This window comes from Zonotrichia albicollis, chromosome 1, assembly GCF_047830755.1.
Source record: "Zonotrichia albicollis isolate bZonAlb1 chromosome 1, bZonAlb1.hap1, whole genome shotgun sequence".
NCBI lineage: Eukaryota > Metazoa > Chordata > Aves > Passeriformes > Passerellidae > Zonotrichia > Zonotrichia albicollis.
Window position 1 is genome coordinate 103,799,060 of NC_133819.1, and position 18,547 is coordinate 103,817,606.

General features: G+C 38.9%; 1 protein-coding gene across 11 annotated transcripts in view; it reads right to left on the minus strand.

Moving 5' to 3' along the window:
* The window catches only part of PTPRM (protein tyrosine phosphatase receptor type M), a 443,069-nt gene that overhangs the window by 20,836 nt on the left and 403,686 nt on the right, over positions 1-18,547 (minus strand). For all 11 annotated transcript variants that reach the window (XM_074548727.1, XM_074548743.1, XM_074548708.1 and 8 more), the window contains 2 exons: positions 13,211-13,308; positions 879-995 (listed from right to left, as the gene is read on the minus strand). In XM_074548727.1, the coding sequence (XP_074404828.1) occupies positions 879-995; positions 13,211-13,308 (215 nt within the window). The remainder of the gene's footprint in view (positions 1-878; positions 996-13,210; positions 13,309-18,547) is intronic.

Below are 18,547 nucleotides of genomic sequence, written 5' to 3' on the forward strand. Positions count from 1 at the left end.
AAGAAGCTTTCTAAGCTAGTTAGTTGAAAATCTACTCGTTGTGATGGAGCATTACTTTGGTGTATGCTATTAGGAATATCTAGTCTTATCAAGGAGGCTCTTTCCTTGGTGTTCTGCAACTCAAATGGGTCCTGATACATACTATTAAAACCTTTCTGTTCTTTTATGAATTCTGAATGAAACTGCTGAGTTGACACAAAATGCATGGTACACTTCACCACTGACTGACCCTGCCTGTTCTCACTTTCAGTGAGTGCCTTATTTGTTATTTCTATGTTTTCCATACATTGCAGCTGGGGAGCTGCAAGTTCTACAGGCTACAAAGCATCAAACAAATGTGTGGTATTACTCTAACTAACAGTAATACAACACACAGGCTGGAACTCTCCATGTAAGGATGGATTCCTGTGAAAAGGGAAATTGCCTTGAGAAGAACAGTAATTTGTTACAGCTCTGTCTCTGCAGACCTGGCACACCCTGGCCCAACAGAAAACCAAATTCTCCACCACAGACTTCTGAATAATGCTGCATGCAGCCTCTGGTATAGACAGAAAATGATTGTGGGGAATGTAAGATGGGAAAGCAGCACAAATGTGTTTTTCAATTGATTGCTGGGAGGAAGGCTTCGATTTCTCCTAGGCAAGGAACATCACTTTTTCTAACTCAGGCAGGGGCCAACAGTGATGAAAAGCACAGAACAGCTGCTGCATTTGAAGAAGAAAAACACAGATTACCATAAGAGGGCAGTAGAAGTTTACCCAAAAAACCTATAAACCCAGGATGTCAGTCAAAAGATTTAACTTTCCCTTGTTGAATCTGCATGTAAGTTACTTTGGCAGATACCAATGTATTTAAGAAAACTGAATTTGGAAACTTACCTTTTCTACAGCAAATGTTCGAATCACGTATTCAGCCAGCAGCTCTGTATCTATTGGGGTAACTTTAATGTCTTTATATATCTCTGTGTCATCTGGCCAGTATTTGCAGCATTTGACCTTTAAAAGATACAAAAGAAATTAAGGTTCATTTATTTTAGAAGGTTCACAGAGAATCCATTTTGCATTCTGTGCAATGATTTCTGATTTAAAGTGCAATCATGCACAGAACAGTCACATTTTCTGCACCTGTAAATGTTGGAGGGACATTGCCTCTTCTCTTTTTAAGACAGCTTTCAGAGTGTCTCATGAGCTTTTGTGTTGTGCTTAGTGAAGTAAGGCAAATTTGTATGGAGCACAAATGATATTTATGCCCTGCACAGTTCAGCTATGGTAACTGTTCATTTCCTGTGCTTTCCATAGCAGAGTGTGCCAAGAGGGACAAATATCATCAGAAGTCCTTTCCCCAACCTCTACTTGTTGATTTGTCACAAAAGTACCTTTCTATCTTCTAAAATAAAAGTGTTTTACAGACAGGAAGGAGACTTCTTGGCTGTTCAGAGCTTCCTCACGAGGGGAAGAGGAGGGGCAGCACTGATCTCTTTCCTGTGCTGACCAGTGAGGGAACAAGGGAATGGCCTGAATCTCTGTCAGGGGAGGTGTGGGTTGGGTATCAGGAGAAGGTTCTCCCCCCAGAGGGTGGCTGGGCACTGGAACAGGCTCCCCAGAAAAGTCACAGCACCAGCCTGACACAGCTCAAGAAGCATTTGGACACTGCTTTCAGGCACAGGGTGTGACTCTTGGGGATGGTGCTGTGCAGGGCCAGGAGCTGGACTTTGATGATCCTTGTGGATTCCTTCTAAATCAAGCTATTTCTTGTATGATTATTTTTAGAAAATAAGTACCCGTTTTCTCAGATTAACTTACCAAAGGAACTGATAAGAGGCTGAATAGCAAAACTCAGTGCTTGAAGTCAAGAGCTGAGATTTACGTCCAGGCTTTAACTATTATAACTCTACATAGCTTAACTACTAATTTACAGGTAACTCCAAACATTATGGGTAGGATTCATCTCATTTAGCTCAACTTAAACTGTTATTTTTAAAAGTGAGTGGTTTGAAGACTGTATTTGATGATGTAGATAGCTGACTGACTTAAGAATTTTCTCCTCCTTCCCATTTGTGTGGACAAAGTGGTGGGCTGGGAAGCTAACACATTACTTACATCTCTCTTTTACTCTGCTTTATCATGGTAATAGCTCTGCTATCACCACTGCATCTGGCCATCATCCAGTAGTGCAGTACGTGCTAGGAGTGGCATCTGTTATACATCTGCTGCATGGAACTGTTTCTCTCTCCCACCAAAGGGAAAATTTAAAATTATCTTTTAATACATATAAATCTAGTTTACCTAAATATGCACTTCAATGAGACAGGTAAAAAATGTGAGTGCTCTAAATGTTCAATGGAAAACTGATAGAAAAAAAAAATTTAACTTCACAACTGATAAGAGAATTTCCCAGACCTGTGTTCAAGCAAAAATATTTGGATTACTACCATCTTTAATCATGAGCAAAATGTAAAACAGATGAACATGTGTATAAGCATACACAGAAAACTGTAATGCAGGATTCAAATTATTTATTTATACAAACTCCAGGTTCGGTATAGAAAGCATTATGCAGAAAGTCAAACCCCGTCCTGTCAAGAAGAAGAAAATATATTTTCTTAAGCATTTGTTTCCAGAATGTCTCCGATAATTGTGTGCGATCCTTCTTTACTGTTTGGATAGATGGGAAATCTTGCCACATCACAGAAGTGACACTGGCTGATAAAGCAAAAAGTTTGTCCAGGCAGGGTCAGTAGTTCTGGCCCTTTTTCTGGTTCATTAGCAGGATAAAATTTAAATCTGAATAGAACTGAGTTGAAGGCTGGCAAAATACATCCCCACATCAGGATCCTCTTCACAGAAAAAGAGTAGCCTGGTCAGAAGCCCTGGCTCCCAGCCACAAAATTATACAAGCATCCTAACAGCTTGTTCCTTGATAGAAAGCTCCTAAAACAGAGATGAAGTCCAGGTAGCTTTATAAGCAGGTTTTTCTTTATTTTTTCTGTGCTTGCTTCAGACCTAGTAAGACAATAGCATTGGCTAAAAAAATTCTTTGTAGTCTTCACATTTCATCTGGTATTAAGGGTGGTTTCAAGGCGACTGGCAACACCAGAGTTCCCTTCCAAGGTGAGAGGCCTGGAGCTGGGACCCTGGACAGTGCTTGGCACTCCTGTAACAGGGCAAGGATGGCAAGACTGCTTCCCCCACCACGCTCCAGAGCCAGAAAGCTCTGGAGAGGGAGGAGGAGGAGGATTCCACCAGCCAAGGACCAAACTGAGGGCCGTTTCCAGGATCCCTAACAACAGGATCTCTGACAAATGTGTGTTCATCTCTACAACTTATCTATCCACTGTCAGCAATGAACAAACATTTCAAAAGCATTATACATTGCTGCAAGCACTATAGTAGTTACTGCTGCTATCTATTATTGCATCTACTTGATATTTATCCAGATCTTATTTTGTTCAGATGTATTACCAAAGATCCTCTCATAGAAGCTAAGTGAAAGACATTGAATGCTCATTGTTTTGTCTGTGTTGTTAAAATAATCCAGAAAATTCACATTGTTCAAATCCCTCAGGCCAGCAAACTGACCCTTTTATAGCCATTACCAGAAACTCTCTGAAACAGGGTTTTCCCACCTATGGCTAAGATGACCTTTTGACTCTTCATGAAGAGTTAGACAATTCACACTGCCTCTGGGCTGGAGCAACACACTGACAACCCCTTCTCTGGAGTTGATTCCCTTTTCCTGCCTGTTCACACATCCCTTACATAGGTGGAACCTGAACCACACGGAGAGGGCCCCTGCAGGCAGGGAGGGAGCAGCTGCAGCCGTGATCCCAGGCACAGTACTGCCCATCAGCACCTCTCCATTTGCTGCTAACTTTAGCCTCCTTTCTTGCTGATCGGTGCCTGCCATCCTTGAAACAGCTCTAGTTTAGCAAAATAAACAATTGCAAGGAGGGGAAGCAACCTTGGCTGAAATTAATTGCTCTTTCCTTGAAGGAAAACAGATCTGTTTCTAACTTGCTAAGTCCAGACTGTCTGGATAATGGCTAAGAACTAGGGACAATTGGGAAAGACCAATTTAGAAGAGCACAGTCCCTGTGTTCTTATGCCTCAGCTGCTGGATTTGGTTTCACTCTTTTTTAAACCTTATTTAAGATGATACAGTGGAATAATTAGGGAAGCACTGGGAGATGTTGCACAGAAGTTATAGCCTTTTGTGCCTCATGCAGCTTGGGCCCACCAGGGATTTCTTAGTCTGCTGCAAAGGGGATTTTGGGCACGGAGCAGACTGGAGCTGAGCAGAAGGATCCATGACAACACAATTTCCTGAAAACTCTCCCAAGTGGAATAGGGGCTGTGAAAGCCATGGGAACTGCGCCAGAATCCAGTCAGAGCCACAGACCAACTGATGATTCACTCTCTAACAGAGGAAAAAAGACCCAAGCCCAACTTTATTTTAATTCAGGCTTTTCTCCTACTTTTGGCTCTTGTTCTGCAATGCTCTGCACGTGCTGAGCTCTGGACCTGAGAACTCCATGGACTCCGGGTGAACCAAAAGTCAAGAAAAGGCTTAAATATCCATCTCCCATCTCCTCTAGGACCACTCAAATAAATGCAAAGGTGTCTTAAAGACAGAAGTAGATGAACTAGTGTAAATCAAAATCACATTTATAAGTGCTTATTGGATCAGGGCCTTTATTTGTACAAGAAAAGACAATTGCAACAAAATAGAATATGGTTTTACTCATTAAATATGAGAAACACTGCTGGTAGCATATGTTCAATTTTTCTTTTTAGCACAGCTTTAGCTACCATAACTTGACGGATCTATTTTCCATTTTATAAACATTTGGTACGTGTTTTACAAAAAAGCCTTGCTAACAGAAGGTTTAACTAAATAATTGATACATGATTCCAGAACTGAATATTAAATGCACTAGATCTTTTTTTTCCACACCGTTGCTACCATAACTGTAAGTATCGTCCACAAAACAGAAAACATAATTTTGAAATCTCATCTGAGCAGAATTATAATTGAGAGTTTGTTCACATACACCCCACATTTATATCCCACCAACATGCCAAAAAATACAGATGTTCATCACAAGATGAGATAAAAGGATGATTGCCAGACACATAATGAAAATGCTCTGGTTTAATCTATTCATCCCAAGGTACACTGTCCAATTGTTTCAAACATGTTTATTTTGCTAATAGTTTAAGAAATTTGGAGAAGAGAATTACCTACTTCCACTGTCTAGTTCCATCCCCCTGTAAAATAGTCTAACGTTTGAAACTCAGAATTAAAAATGAAAGTGGAAAGTTGTTGTTGCTAGTTCTAAATATAACAAATATTGTAGGCTGTGGATGGCTAATGAACACAAATTGTGACTTCCAAAGCTGTATATTTAACCATTTGGCAATGTGACACATGTAGCTAAAGGCAGTAGGAAAGTCAGGACAGTAATTCATTTACCTAGAATGTTGGAATAGGAGCAATATTACAGACTTAATATGTGAGCTGGCTGTGAAATACACTTTGCAGTCCATACAGAACCGTTTAAATAACACTGATTATTCAAAGTTTCCAATTGCCTTTGATTCTGAAATATTCTTAGCAAAGGGGTGATATATATAACTGACTATGCCCTGCATGGATTGTCATTAGTGAAGAGCACTATTATACATTCTAATCTAAAATTAATCCTGAACTAAGTAATGACGATAAGTCAGACATAAATTTTGAAGTAAAACCTCTTGGCTATAAAACGAAACAGTCTACCATGCTCACTGGTAAAATTTTAAACAGATTTTACAGATGTAGTTCAGATAACAGGTACTTTTATTTGGCTGACTTGAACTAAAAGTACATCCAATAATTGAAAGTATTTTTATTTAAACACTTTTCAAACAAAAAATGTATTACAATATAAGAACATCTTATGTGTTATAAAACAACCTTTGACAGGAGATAAAACCCAGTCTTTTTTAAATTTTCTTTTGTTTGCTTTTGAGCAAGTCTGTTATTAGTTTTATACCTCATTCTACAGTTTTCTACAAGAGGTGTGGAAGACTATTGAGAAATATGATATTTGAGATACTGTTTGGCACCATCAGAATGGGTCTCTGTGAAGTCTTTATGCTGTTCACAGCTGCCAGGGTGGGAAGAGATGTCTCCATGAATTTTACCAGCCCAGTCTAACTTCTTCTTGGGATGACTCAGAGCTGACATAGTTCTCCACCTTCTGCTGCCCTGGGCTGCCCCAACAGTGCAGCCCTAAGTTGCCTGGTGGGTGCACTCTCATTCAGCTTCTGCCCAGAAGGGCTGGCTTTCTGGAGACACCCAGCAGCAGCCATAAACAAATGCTTTCCACCTGACAAAATGAGTGTGACCCTTTGTTCTTAAGACTCAGTATTGTGTTAGCACGCCATCAACCTGCAGAGTCGGTTAGATGAAATTAAGGTGACAGGCCAACCCATGGTGTGGCCTTCTTTTGACCATAAAGAAGATTTGGTCTAGAAGAGCAGCTTTAGGGTAAAGCAACCCAAGGTAAAGCTGTTGCAGTGTTCCTTCCTCCACTGTTAATACCAACAGAGAAATATGGATTTTCTCTGTTTCATTGCTTATGTTTAGGCAATTCTGCGCATCTCAGTACAGCCCCGGAGAAGAAAAACTGAGCACAGAACATGAGAAGAGTGGTCCCATGCCAAGATGAAGGATGGTTAGCTAGAGCTCCTCAAAGCCTGTGTTAATTCCTGACACAACTGTGAAATCATGGGCCTGTTTCTCAGATCCTGTATTTCCAAGGACCTGATGTGCCTGCATTGAACCTGTGCTCTGAACCATGCTTCCATTCCAAGATCAAAATGATGCCATTAGCTGGGTACAGAGCACCACCTACTTAGTGGATTGCCTTCTGGCTCTAAAACCTGATCATCTGATGTTAGCTTAGACAGCTCTACATGGTACTCTACTGGGTAAAGTAAAACTGTGTCACTGCCTCCAGGATACTTCTCTTTCACAGAGAGATTGAGAGATAATTTCAAGAGACTGCTGAGGTGAGATTTGCAGTTATGAAGCCATTTTGTTAGCCCTGACATTTCAAGTAAGAACCTGAAGCCCTCCCTCCTGGCAAACTGCACCTAAAGTTGCATCCTACACCTTGGTGGCACTTCAGTTAGTCCAACAAAGGGGTCAGTGCATTTGTGTATCCTTAAACCTCTTTTGTTAATTTCTCTAAGTGAATTATCTCAATTGGATTAGTAAGCATTGAGATATTAATCTGTGTTGATTAATATTCTTTGAAACATAGCTTTTACTGGAGACGAGAATAGAACAAAACTGTGAGAGCTGAACCCATGACTGCTGTGCATGACATGGGAGAGTGTTGAATGCCTCTAGCCCGATGTTCTGTTTCACGATGCTGACACTGCTAACCTGGGCACATCTCTTTTAGACAAATGCAAAGAGTCCTTCCTTCTCTTTCCTGGAGGACAAAAAATTAAATTTTCCCTAAGGGCTCCTCCCATACTATGTATAATGCAGTAATGTAAACCTATTATTTCTGGTTAAAAATCTAGAAAGATGAAATCTGTTTTGATGTCTAGAAGGGTTCACTGACTTGAAAGATTAACAATAGTTTTAAATTTTGATTGGTTTTCTGTTTTTCTCATTGATTTCTGTGAAAGTATAAACTGTCCTCTATTCAATAAGAGATACTGGAATTACAATGAAACCAAAAGTATAACAACAGAATATAACACCTTGTGCTGATGTACCATAAGTACCAGTCCCATTTTTGGAGGGTAAACAAGAATAGGAAAAAAAATATTCAATGGACAGGGAAGGACACTATTTATATATTTAAGAAGTTGGGACTAGAATTATCTTGAGGAAGCAAATAGATTCATATAACAACCTTTCCCCTCTTATTTATAAAATGTGGTTTCTTTCTTTCATTAGAAAAGTTGAAATGAAACATTAGTCACCAGTGTGCATACAAACTCTTTGGCACACCTCCTAAGGAGCATTAACACCAGCATCCTGAATTAATTCCAGTGTAGGCAATTTGGCTTATTACATTTAGAGGGAGTTTCAATTAGACAGAGTGTTCTTCCATTTATATGAATACAAACGTGTTGTTTGTGAGACATGCTCAAGAGTCACCGTGTTTCACCTCTGCAAGATCACAATATTGGGTGATCTGAATCTAAAATATAATTTGAGTTTACCTTTGTTTATTAGAAGTATCTTCATGGAAGATTCTCAAAAACTTGTAAAATGCCTAAATACAAACTTTGCAATAGCTTTGTGATAAAAAAGTCCATTTTCATTCTAAGCACAGGTGTTAAGTCCATTGGAAGTTTCACAGTTTTTTGTTGCTGAAATTTGCAATGAAGATTTTGGTGGTCCCACCCCCCCCCCTACTGTTTCCAGTAAGAAGTCTTGGACAGGGTTTTATTTAGCAGTTTTTCTTGAATGTATAATCTCTGTCAATAACACAAATTATCAAGTAGATCTGAAGAAGATCTGGTTCGTCCTAAAGACTTTTGGGTTTCATTTGTTAAAGAAACATATTTGAATCTCTTTAAGAAATGTCTCTTGAATGCTGACCAGTGCTGCACATCCTGAGAACCCAAAGACAGGAACATACAATTGCTTAGGGCTGTGACCATACAAGCTTTCCTAGGAAGAACAGGCTTTCCTAGGTGTCCTTTTCTGACACCATTTATCTTACAAATAATTCTTTTTATAGCAAGCCAGCATCAATGAGGTATTCCCCCTGTCAGAAGACTCTTGTATGGATCTCCTCGCTGTCATGTGGAACTCTTTAATCATGAAAAGTCAGAATTATCCCCATTTTTGCAGAGAAGTGCCACATACATAACATGTCAAACACAGGTCCAGGAAAACAAGTCAAGGAAAAGTTAAACCACCATTGTATTCTTCCCTTTCCCCAATGCAAATATAGCCTTTCTGGCTCCTGGGAAGGAAATGTCACCTGGGAAGAGTGTGAAATGACTATCAGGAAAGTACACCACTCCTGAGGGATAAGATGGCAGGGAGAGGCAGTTTGGGTAGCACAAAGGTGTGGGTGCAGGCACAGGGGCTGTTTACCAGGTTGTGGCTGACCTTCATTCCCCTTTGTGTCACATCCATTCTGTTGTAGTCAACCTTGCTTCCTTTCACAAAAAGGGTCTTTTGTGTGCTTATTAACACTATTAGCACTGGCTGTTTTCTAATTCAGACTAATAATTGAGAAACTCTAATTACTGTAATTACTACGCTCCTGGGGTGAGGTTTTATTTTTTATAATTATTTATAGTGATTTTGTTTGTGAATACTTTGTTCCATTAAAAGCATAATAGACAATCATAAGTCCTTGCAGTGCATTTATTTATAGCCACCTCTGCTGAATTTTGCAGCATTTTGAATTTTTCAGCATTTATTAATCAGTTATTACCAAACTTTTTCTGCCTAAAGCAAGTGGGAGAGAAAGCGACTAGTGATAAATGGCAAATAATGTGACATGCCAAGTTTGATTATGCCAACTAAGTACTAGTACCAACCCAACAAGAGCAAAGATGGAGGTGTGACAGCTAGATGGCACAATTGAATATATTCTAAATCTTCCCACCATGCCTCTTCAAGGAAGACAGAAATGTTTCAGTGTGTGTAAACAGTAAAACAAAATCAAGTACCATCGGAGATTTTGGCTGGTACATAAACACTTTGATCACGTTCCCAGTGATTTTCTGGGTCTTTGGGAGTTTGCCCTCCAGAGTGGTCTCTTGGAGTAAGCAAGATGTTCTTCTGTGTCTACTTTATGATCACGCTGTGTGATCGTAACATCATTACACTGCTGGATAAAAATGTTTGCTTCTTACAGAATAATCCACCAGATTATGCTAAATCTCTCAGGTAAAGATGCTCCCTGAAATTACTCAATTCAGTTCCTCTACCACTTACAGACATAGGCCTCTTGCATTAATATAGTCCAGAATACATTACTTTGAAACAACTTGTTGTCACACTGATGTAATTGTATGAGTCTTGATTGTTGTTTATGCTTTTTATCCATTAGTGTGTGGCTTGGAAAATTCTGGTTCTTGGATCATTACTATTAATTACTTGCCATTTTTTTTTGTGAACTTCATTGTGAGTGGAAAATTGTTGATCCCAGCAGGAAGAAGACAGAGACTTTTTTCAAGGTTGCTTCAAGGGCTGCTTATTTGTTTAGGTTTTTTTTTGGTAAAAGTTGTTGTCAACCTAGGCCAACCTTAACAAGCACCACTTCATCATCCTTTATCAAAGAACTATTCATGCAACTCAGCAATGCTTTTTCTAAATGACTGTGAGACTTCATTTTGATTTTTAATAAACAGTCACATTCTAATGAGGTCTTCATAAAACTGACTAAATATGTTTAGAAATCATTAGCCTAAATTATCACTACAAAACTCTCCTTAGGGAGCCCTGCAAATTTTGTGATAAGACTTCTGGCAGATGTATTACTGTAACAGCTCAAGCTAGTTCTGAATTTCCACACAAATAGTGTAAATGTGAGTGACTGGGTAACAGGCTACTAGATGAAGAGCTGAATGTCCCTCAGGCGGGTTCATTAAAGAGAGAAAACAATCAAAACACATTTCGGTGCCATTTAAATACCAGGTGCACAGCAGTCTGCAGGTGCCAGAAACATTGACAAGGGTCCCTCACTGGAACACACAAGAGCTTAAAGGGATGTGCAGTTCTGACAAGTGTGCCTCAGATAATGACAGATATTGGCAGATGTACCCAGACCCTGCTGGAGGGTAATGGGGGACTGAGTCATTTGCAGCAGGTGCCTGTATTAGGGACAGCCTCATGGTGATTCCTCCAGCAGCAATTAAAACAGTCCTGATGCATAATGCTCCAGGGCAAGAAGCAAGTTCCTAGCACTGATTTAATGACTATCCAGCCAGTACTGGAAAACAAATACAAATACGCCCCCTCAATGATTAATTCATGATGGCCGTACACCATGTGGCAAACATGTAAAATTTTGAAAATTCCTGTTTCCTTAAAATGCAAAAGAATTTTCCTCCATGGCTTACCATGGGTCAACATGGTTAAAAAGTGAAACTAAGAAACCCCTATAAATCTTCTAGCAGTGATAGCAATAGAAATAGAAAACCTCAAGTTTGGGAAGGTTATAAAGGTTTGCCCTACAGGAATGCTACCAAAAGTCCATTAAAATCATTGCTAATCAAGGTGGCACACTACTTGTGTTAGGGGTTGTGGGACAGATGGTGTGTTTGCAATTTGCCTCCTTGTTGTTGATGATTCCAGCTCTGGGAGTGGCACAAAAACACCAATGGAGGAGTGAGTGCACTGCTCTGTGGCTCATACAATTTTATTTCCATTAAAAGCTCATTTCAATTTCTGCTCTCTGATTTCACCTATGCTGGCCTCCAGAGAAAGTGAGAACAAAGTCATTTCTACCACTGCCAGAAACAACAAAGCTGCAGATCTGTATCCTACTAGGACTCTTGCACCCTGAAGAAATCTCCATGGTGGCACAAAGCGTTCCTTGCTGCTGTGGGAATGTGCTGTGCACCTAAATGCTGAGAGCAGAGGCTGCCAGCACTGGCACCAAGACTGGTGTATCCCTTGCTGACATCTGACAGTTCACTCTAATTGGCACTTCCAAACACTGACTTTGGGAAAACAGCATGTGGTTTCATGCAGAATGCTGTTTTTGCTCTCAGGCTTGTTTATTCATACCCAGAAAACATCCCTTTTTAAGTTGTTCGCTTGGGCACTTATGAATGTGTATAAAGCTTTAACAAAGAGGTTTGCTGGAGAGCTTCCTATTCTTACAAATCCATCTGTTTTGAATTGATACGTGACCATCCAGCTATTTCTACCTTTTCCTCACTCAAGGGACTGCATTTTTAAAGTGGCCTCCATGATCCCTCTTTGTCTCTGCAATTAGTCGTACATGCGCTCCTGCAGCAGGTGTTAATTGCAGTCACAATCCCCATCTTTTTACATCTAAAAATAATACTGGCACCTGATCTGTAAGCAGGCTTGAGCACACAGATACCTGACTGTTAGGATTTATATTATCAGTTCACAAAGGACATATGGAAGAATAAGCTGAAATTGTAAAACTGGACTTGCTCAAATGGACTAACTGATACCACATAAACAGTGCTCTCTCCTAATGCAAATGCCACAGGGCAGAGGCAGTATCAGACACTCCACCAGTGTGAAATTAAAAACATCTCTTAAAACCATGCTGCTCAAACCAAGATGTGTGCACTTGACTTCTTATTTCAGCACTTTGATTTACAATAATTGCTGTAGTTCCCATAAAAGCAGTGGGATTTCTTTTCATATCAAATGAAAGCTATATGCCAAACTCCTAAGCAAATTTTCTTGAAAAAAACATCCCAGATGAGAACTAAGACAGCAGTGCACAGACAAAGCAGTAAATGAAAAGACTCACTTACTGACATTTGTGTGAAACACAGAAAAAGGTTCCATTCAATACTTGTTGAAAACAAAATTAGGCATAAAGACTAGAGTAGGAGGCCTACTTTAGCAGTTACCAAGCAAAGAAAGAGAGTTACACAATATCAGTCAGGTAACTCAAGCTTTCCTTTACTACCCAGCTCCCGAACATGACCTCCCAACCAACAAACAGTGTGCAAATGTGTCAAACTATTTTTTTCCATTTTAGTCCAGAAGGCTTTCAGGAAGGAAAACCCAAACAAGCCAGACCAATTAGACAAATATACCAAGAAACAACTTCATACTTTAACTACTCAGACATCAGTTTCAGAATGATGCCTCCTTAGCCTTCCTTAAAAAATATAAAGAGATGATTCCATACCTTGTTCTGCTACAAATATACTGACTTTCTTAAGAGAATTGGTATATCTTAGATATGTACAAACATATGACACGTCCCCTCTTTGTCAGTCTTTGCAGACTCTGCTGTACGGAATGCAGCTTTATCAGTTACTTTTTCATTGCGCTAATGGTAACAAAGCTAAGCATCCAAGGCATGTTTAAAAATAATTGATAATGAACCTCTCAGCACAGGCAGTCATACATATTTTATGTGCTATACTTAGTATGTAAGAACCTTGTTGGTCTGTTATTTAATTTTGCAAAGCAAACACCTTAGACATCTTTCATCTTTTTAAGTACAAAAACCACTTACCCTTCCCACTTCTACGAGATTAGTAACCATGATTATGCTCGCTGTGTTTTCATGCCACACCATCCTCCAGAAGTCATATATTGTCTCCTGCATTGGTCCTGAAACAATAAATCAAATGAAAGGTTACTATCTGAAAGTCTCATGATTGGAACCTTGTCTCTCGGGAACTTTGTGAAACCGTGACTGTACACATATATTCGTATCACTATCATCATATTTTTCATTTAGGGTCGGTCAATTTCTTTTCTGTCATCCTACCTATCTGCATTTAAGTACTTTTCTCCTGAAATAGTGTTCTGAAAGAAAGTTCTCCAGCACTTAGGTATTTATCTCCAAAATACCCAGAAGTGGAATTATAAAAAATGGATAACATCACTCTTTCTTTTAGCAATTGGATGATAACCTAGGGAAGGTGTATTTGGAATGAAATGAGCCTCAATGGAGTATGTGGCCTTTCCTGGTTTCTAATATTTTTCTTAGTGTACACTATTCATCAAATTCATCAAATTCACCAACTCCTAAATTGTAGTTCCTGAAGTGAGGCAGAAGTTATAGTTTTTTTTTTTGCTGCAGTGCATCACTTCAGAAAGCAGTGGGGAAAGCAGCAAAGAAACCTGATGTGCCAAGGCAGCAGGTCCTCTGCAGTGCTTCCCCTGTGTGCTTCTGTTCATGAACACACAGGGCTTCCTTCAGTATCATGCTGAAGCTGGGTACCAGCTCACAGGAAACACTACAGAAATGCAAAAATGTTGAGAAAAAACCCACATCTCTTTGTGTGCACCTGGTCCTGTCTGTTTGTAGCCTACACATCTTACCCATCGTGCATGGTGTGCCACTCCAATTTGAAACCAGTGCTTTAAAATCACTGAGCCAGTAAGAATAAACAATATAAACTATACGCTTAACATCCATACTGAATCCATTACTGAACTGTCACATTGCACTAAACAATTAGAGGCTTATTTAGAGGAATGACTTAAATCTAAGCTAATTGGAGTACAAATGGATAATGTATTGCCCTAATGTTCCTTTAGTAAAAGAAGCCAACAATCTTCAAGCATTACCAAACCATATATTCACAGATTTGGGCAGTTTGGCACCCATGTTGTGTATTTTGATCTCCCTTTGAAAATAAAATATTCACTCTGAAATCAAACATTTAGTGGAAAATATAGTAATATATTACTATATTGTCACAGCAGAGGGCTTGGACCAGATGGTATTTAAAGATCCCTTCCATCCCAAACCACTCTGTGACTTTGTGATTCTGGTATTATAGGCAAACCAAAACAAACTCACTTGGCAAATAACATCACAGTTATGACATAACTTAGATCGGAAATTTAAGTAAAAGGTAATAGACTAAAACTCTTGAATTTTTAAAAAACCTGTATTTATTTACGGCAATTCCAAATTATAATTTCTCCACCCATAATTTGCACAGATCATTTAAAGAAGCTATGTATTCTCCCCCTTATTTTATCTGTCTTTAAAAATGATGCATATATTATGAGTTTCATAGGTCTCCTTATAGTTTTCGTTTCCTTATAGGTTTCCTTGAATTGCTTTCATTGTTCATGGGACAGGAGAAAAAGCCATTTAAAACAACAGGAAACAATGACTGTTAGAACACAAGAAATGTTAGAAGGTCTTAAGAGTAGAATTAACAGCAGAAACTCAAGCTACAGTTTCTGAAATTGCTAAATTCAAGCTGATATTATAGGTGCAAAACTCAACACCTTTCTTTTCTTTTTTAAGTTAACAGCACAGAACAGGTGATACTTTTGTAAAATTTTATTCTGAATGTCAACAATACTTTAATCGCTCTGCATCATATGGAAATTTACAGCAAGCATTTTATTTCTATCTAAGTGTCCTGGATATGTGATACAGCCATGGTACAAGTGCAATTTTGAATGTCACAGCAATATAATTAGTACATATTCTAGTGTACAAGTTTAGCTTGTTTGTGTTTTAATATTCTAGGATTCAATGTAGCTTTCTTTTGCAATAAAGTCACAACACCACTGGAAAGGTTTTGTGCCAGCCTCTCCTACTGATTGTGAGGAATCAGAGTATTCCACTCACTCTAGGAAAATACTTTCTCTGTATAGCTCCTTCCTTCCTCTCAAATCTGCAACAAATATTCAGCTCAATTACTGCTGCTATTATCTTTCAAGGAGCATAGCTAAAAGTGGGATTAGGGAAAGGTGGTTTTCCACAGAGTAGCAGCCTGGAAAAAGCCTGCAAGTTCATGACACATTATTAACACTATGCTTAATCAAGGACAAAAAACCCACAACATTATTGCTTCAAGAACCCTGGTTTAATGGAGAAAATCTAGATGGCTCCCCTGCATTCTGTCTTCCTAGGAAACATTTTCTGTGTGATGTTTCAATAAATTTAATCTGAGCATATTTTTGTTAATGCTGCAGGAAAGATACATGGTCTACACATCTACACAGGTGTCGTCCCCTCACAAGAAGCCAGAATCTTTGAGAAACTGTGAGGCAATGTAGCAAGTTTCTTCATATATTAATTCAGTTTTCTTTCCCACAGATTCACTTGAGATACACGACAGTTGGACCCTACATTGTAACAGTCATTTCTTTTTGACAGCTCTGGAATAACTTGCAACAATTTAATCCTGATTTCTTTTTTTCTCTACAGGCTGTGAAATTTGTGCTGTGATTTAAAGATTCCTACATTTTAAATCCAGAAACCACAAATTACAACTGGGAAGAGGTTCTAAACACTAATTTATTCCTGTAGATTTTGAACTTGTCATTCCCAATAAAGAAAAAAAACCAACAAATTACAAGAAAAAGAATTCTTTACAGCAAGAAAAGTAATGGTTTTTTGCAGGCCAGAGAAAGAGCTGAGCTATAACAAGGTTTTCAACCTTGATTTTAACTGTACTTCTAGAAGAAATGTCCTATTCTGCAGTGCAGAGTATGCTCTTGTCAATCTTACTAGCCAAATAAGACAACCATAATTAAAAGTGCTTGACAGGATTTCCTGCTCTCCCTTCATATTCTCACATGTTCTCTTGCTTTTTGGGTCCAATTCTTCCATGTAGCCTCCAAACTTCTTTCATGTTCAAGACACCAAAAAAAAAAAAAAAAACACCCCAAAACGTACCTTAAAGTCTCAGTTAGCAATTCTTCTATATCCCATTTTTATTTTCTTCTTGACATTTTAAAAATATTTTCTGACATGTTAATAAATTATTACTTGTCTCCAGCAAGAACTGAAAAGCATTAGAGGCTAGGCAGGGTTGTGGGATTTATTATCCTGAAGAACTAAACAATTTGATTCCAGAGACTTGTGGTAGGAGGAGAAAGAGGCTATAATTGTTCTAAGCATCAGCTTAACAGATGTGTGCACAATAGGCAGAAAGGTTATTCTCAGCAGTTGCCCCCTTGCAGGAGGAGAAGGTCTGAAGAGAAGGTACTGTGCTACTCGACAGAAAGCCTGCAGCACACCCCATTAGCTCCACAATACAGTACTTGGTATCAAAGATCTCTGCTGTGAAAAAAAAGAGATCACCAACGTACTGCAACCAGAAGACGAGAAGCAAAGGAAGATAAGAAAAAGAAATCAACCCTCCAAACCCCTAGCTAATTAAATGCATTATTGAAAAAACTCACAGAAACGATTGGTTGTGTATTTTACAACCACTGGTTCTATTACCAGCAGCAGTTAGTTGCTGCTCTGGGAACAAAAACATATTAGAAAATGGAACATCACACAGCTTTTATGAACGGTTTAGACTCTTTAAAGCTGTTTTTGTAACCAGTTTTCTAGTTCCTCTATTTCTGCGTCCTATTGTGAAACACACTTCTGAAAAAAGGTATTGCTACGGGGGTATGAGATCAATTTGAATATGATGAACTAGCCCAGAATACAGGAAAAAGTGTTCAGGTGTAGGGAGTAAAGCAAGCACACGAAGAAAACAAGTAAAGCCTGAATCCTGAAGCATACATAGCACTTACTCACACAGGACTTTTAAATCTATGGGTCATTTTTCAATTTCTAGAAAAGCAAGCAGCTTAGACAAGGAACAAATAGCTTCCAAAATATTTTTCTAACAGAGAATGTCAAATCCACCAGCTAACATTTGGTCCACCTGAGACTGAGTTCAGTGACAGATATTAAAGCCAGAAATGCGCAGAAAATGAACAGATACCCTTAAGCTCCAAAGGCTCCCCAGGGACAGCACATGGGCAGTGGGAGCCATAAATATGTGCTAATAGAGGCAGGGGACTGACAAGATGCAAGACTTATACCTGCAGCACTTAAATTCCATCTTGAAAAGAGAGCAGAAATACCTCTTACAGTGAGCAGCCACAACCACACTGCATGAGGAGGTGATTATAAAATGGTCCCTTCACCTACTGGTTACTGCGGTTTCTGGTAGCAATGATAATTTTCAATGATAACTGCATCCACTTTTTACTGAAGCAAAACCTGCTGTTTGCTGCTGTGACTGCCTACAGATGGACTACAGAAAGACACTGAGCTAATATACCTACTTAGAGGGAGCTGCATTTTAGCCCTCATTCTTTTACTATGTATGCTCCCTTCAAAATGAACTTGAGACACAGTGAGTGTTTTCCTGTTAAGAGATATGGCTGAACGGCAACAACAATAACAACAAAAGCAATGATTCCCTTTGCAACTACAGTGTCAAAAACTCCCAAACCCATTATGTAGCAGAAATTGTCTAAAATACACTCAAAAGCATAAAATCAGAGGGGAGTAAAATACTGGGAGAGGAGACTACAAGGCGGCAGATTAAAATTTTCAACAACTCTTGTTTTCCTAACCAACCTTTTGGGACAGATGTAGCTGTTAGTAGGATAATTTATTTCACAGGAGGAAAAAAATTTAAAATTTGCACTGCCAGTCCAGAGATCTGATAATCTACAAGAATGTGTTATTTGCTCTTTTAACCATGCTAGAATTTGGATATAAATACGCCTTCAGAAAAAGGTATGTAATAAATGGCAGCTAATTGTTACTTTACACTATAAATGTCACTGACTGCAGGCAAGGGAACATCTCCTGTGAATAGAATATATTTTTTTCCTATTCAGTAACACAATTTGTCCAAGATTTTGCCAAAAGGAGTTTGCAGGTGCATCATTATGTGACCAAGTTTTCATGACTGTTCAGTTCTGCTAGTCTCCCAAATATCTCCTGGGAAGCTCAGCACTGGTCAGCAGCTCTGCAAATCTGGACACCTCCTTAGGTGACCAGGTGTAGGCTACGGAGTTTTAAGATTGAATCCTGCTTTTTCAGAAAGTATTGTGTCTTCATCTTTCTATCTTAGTC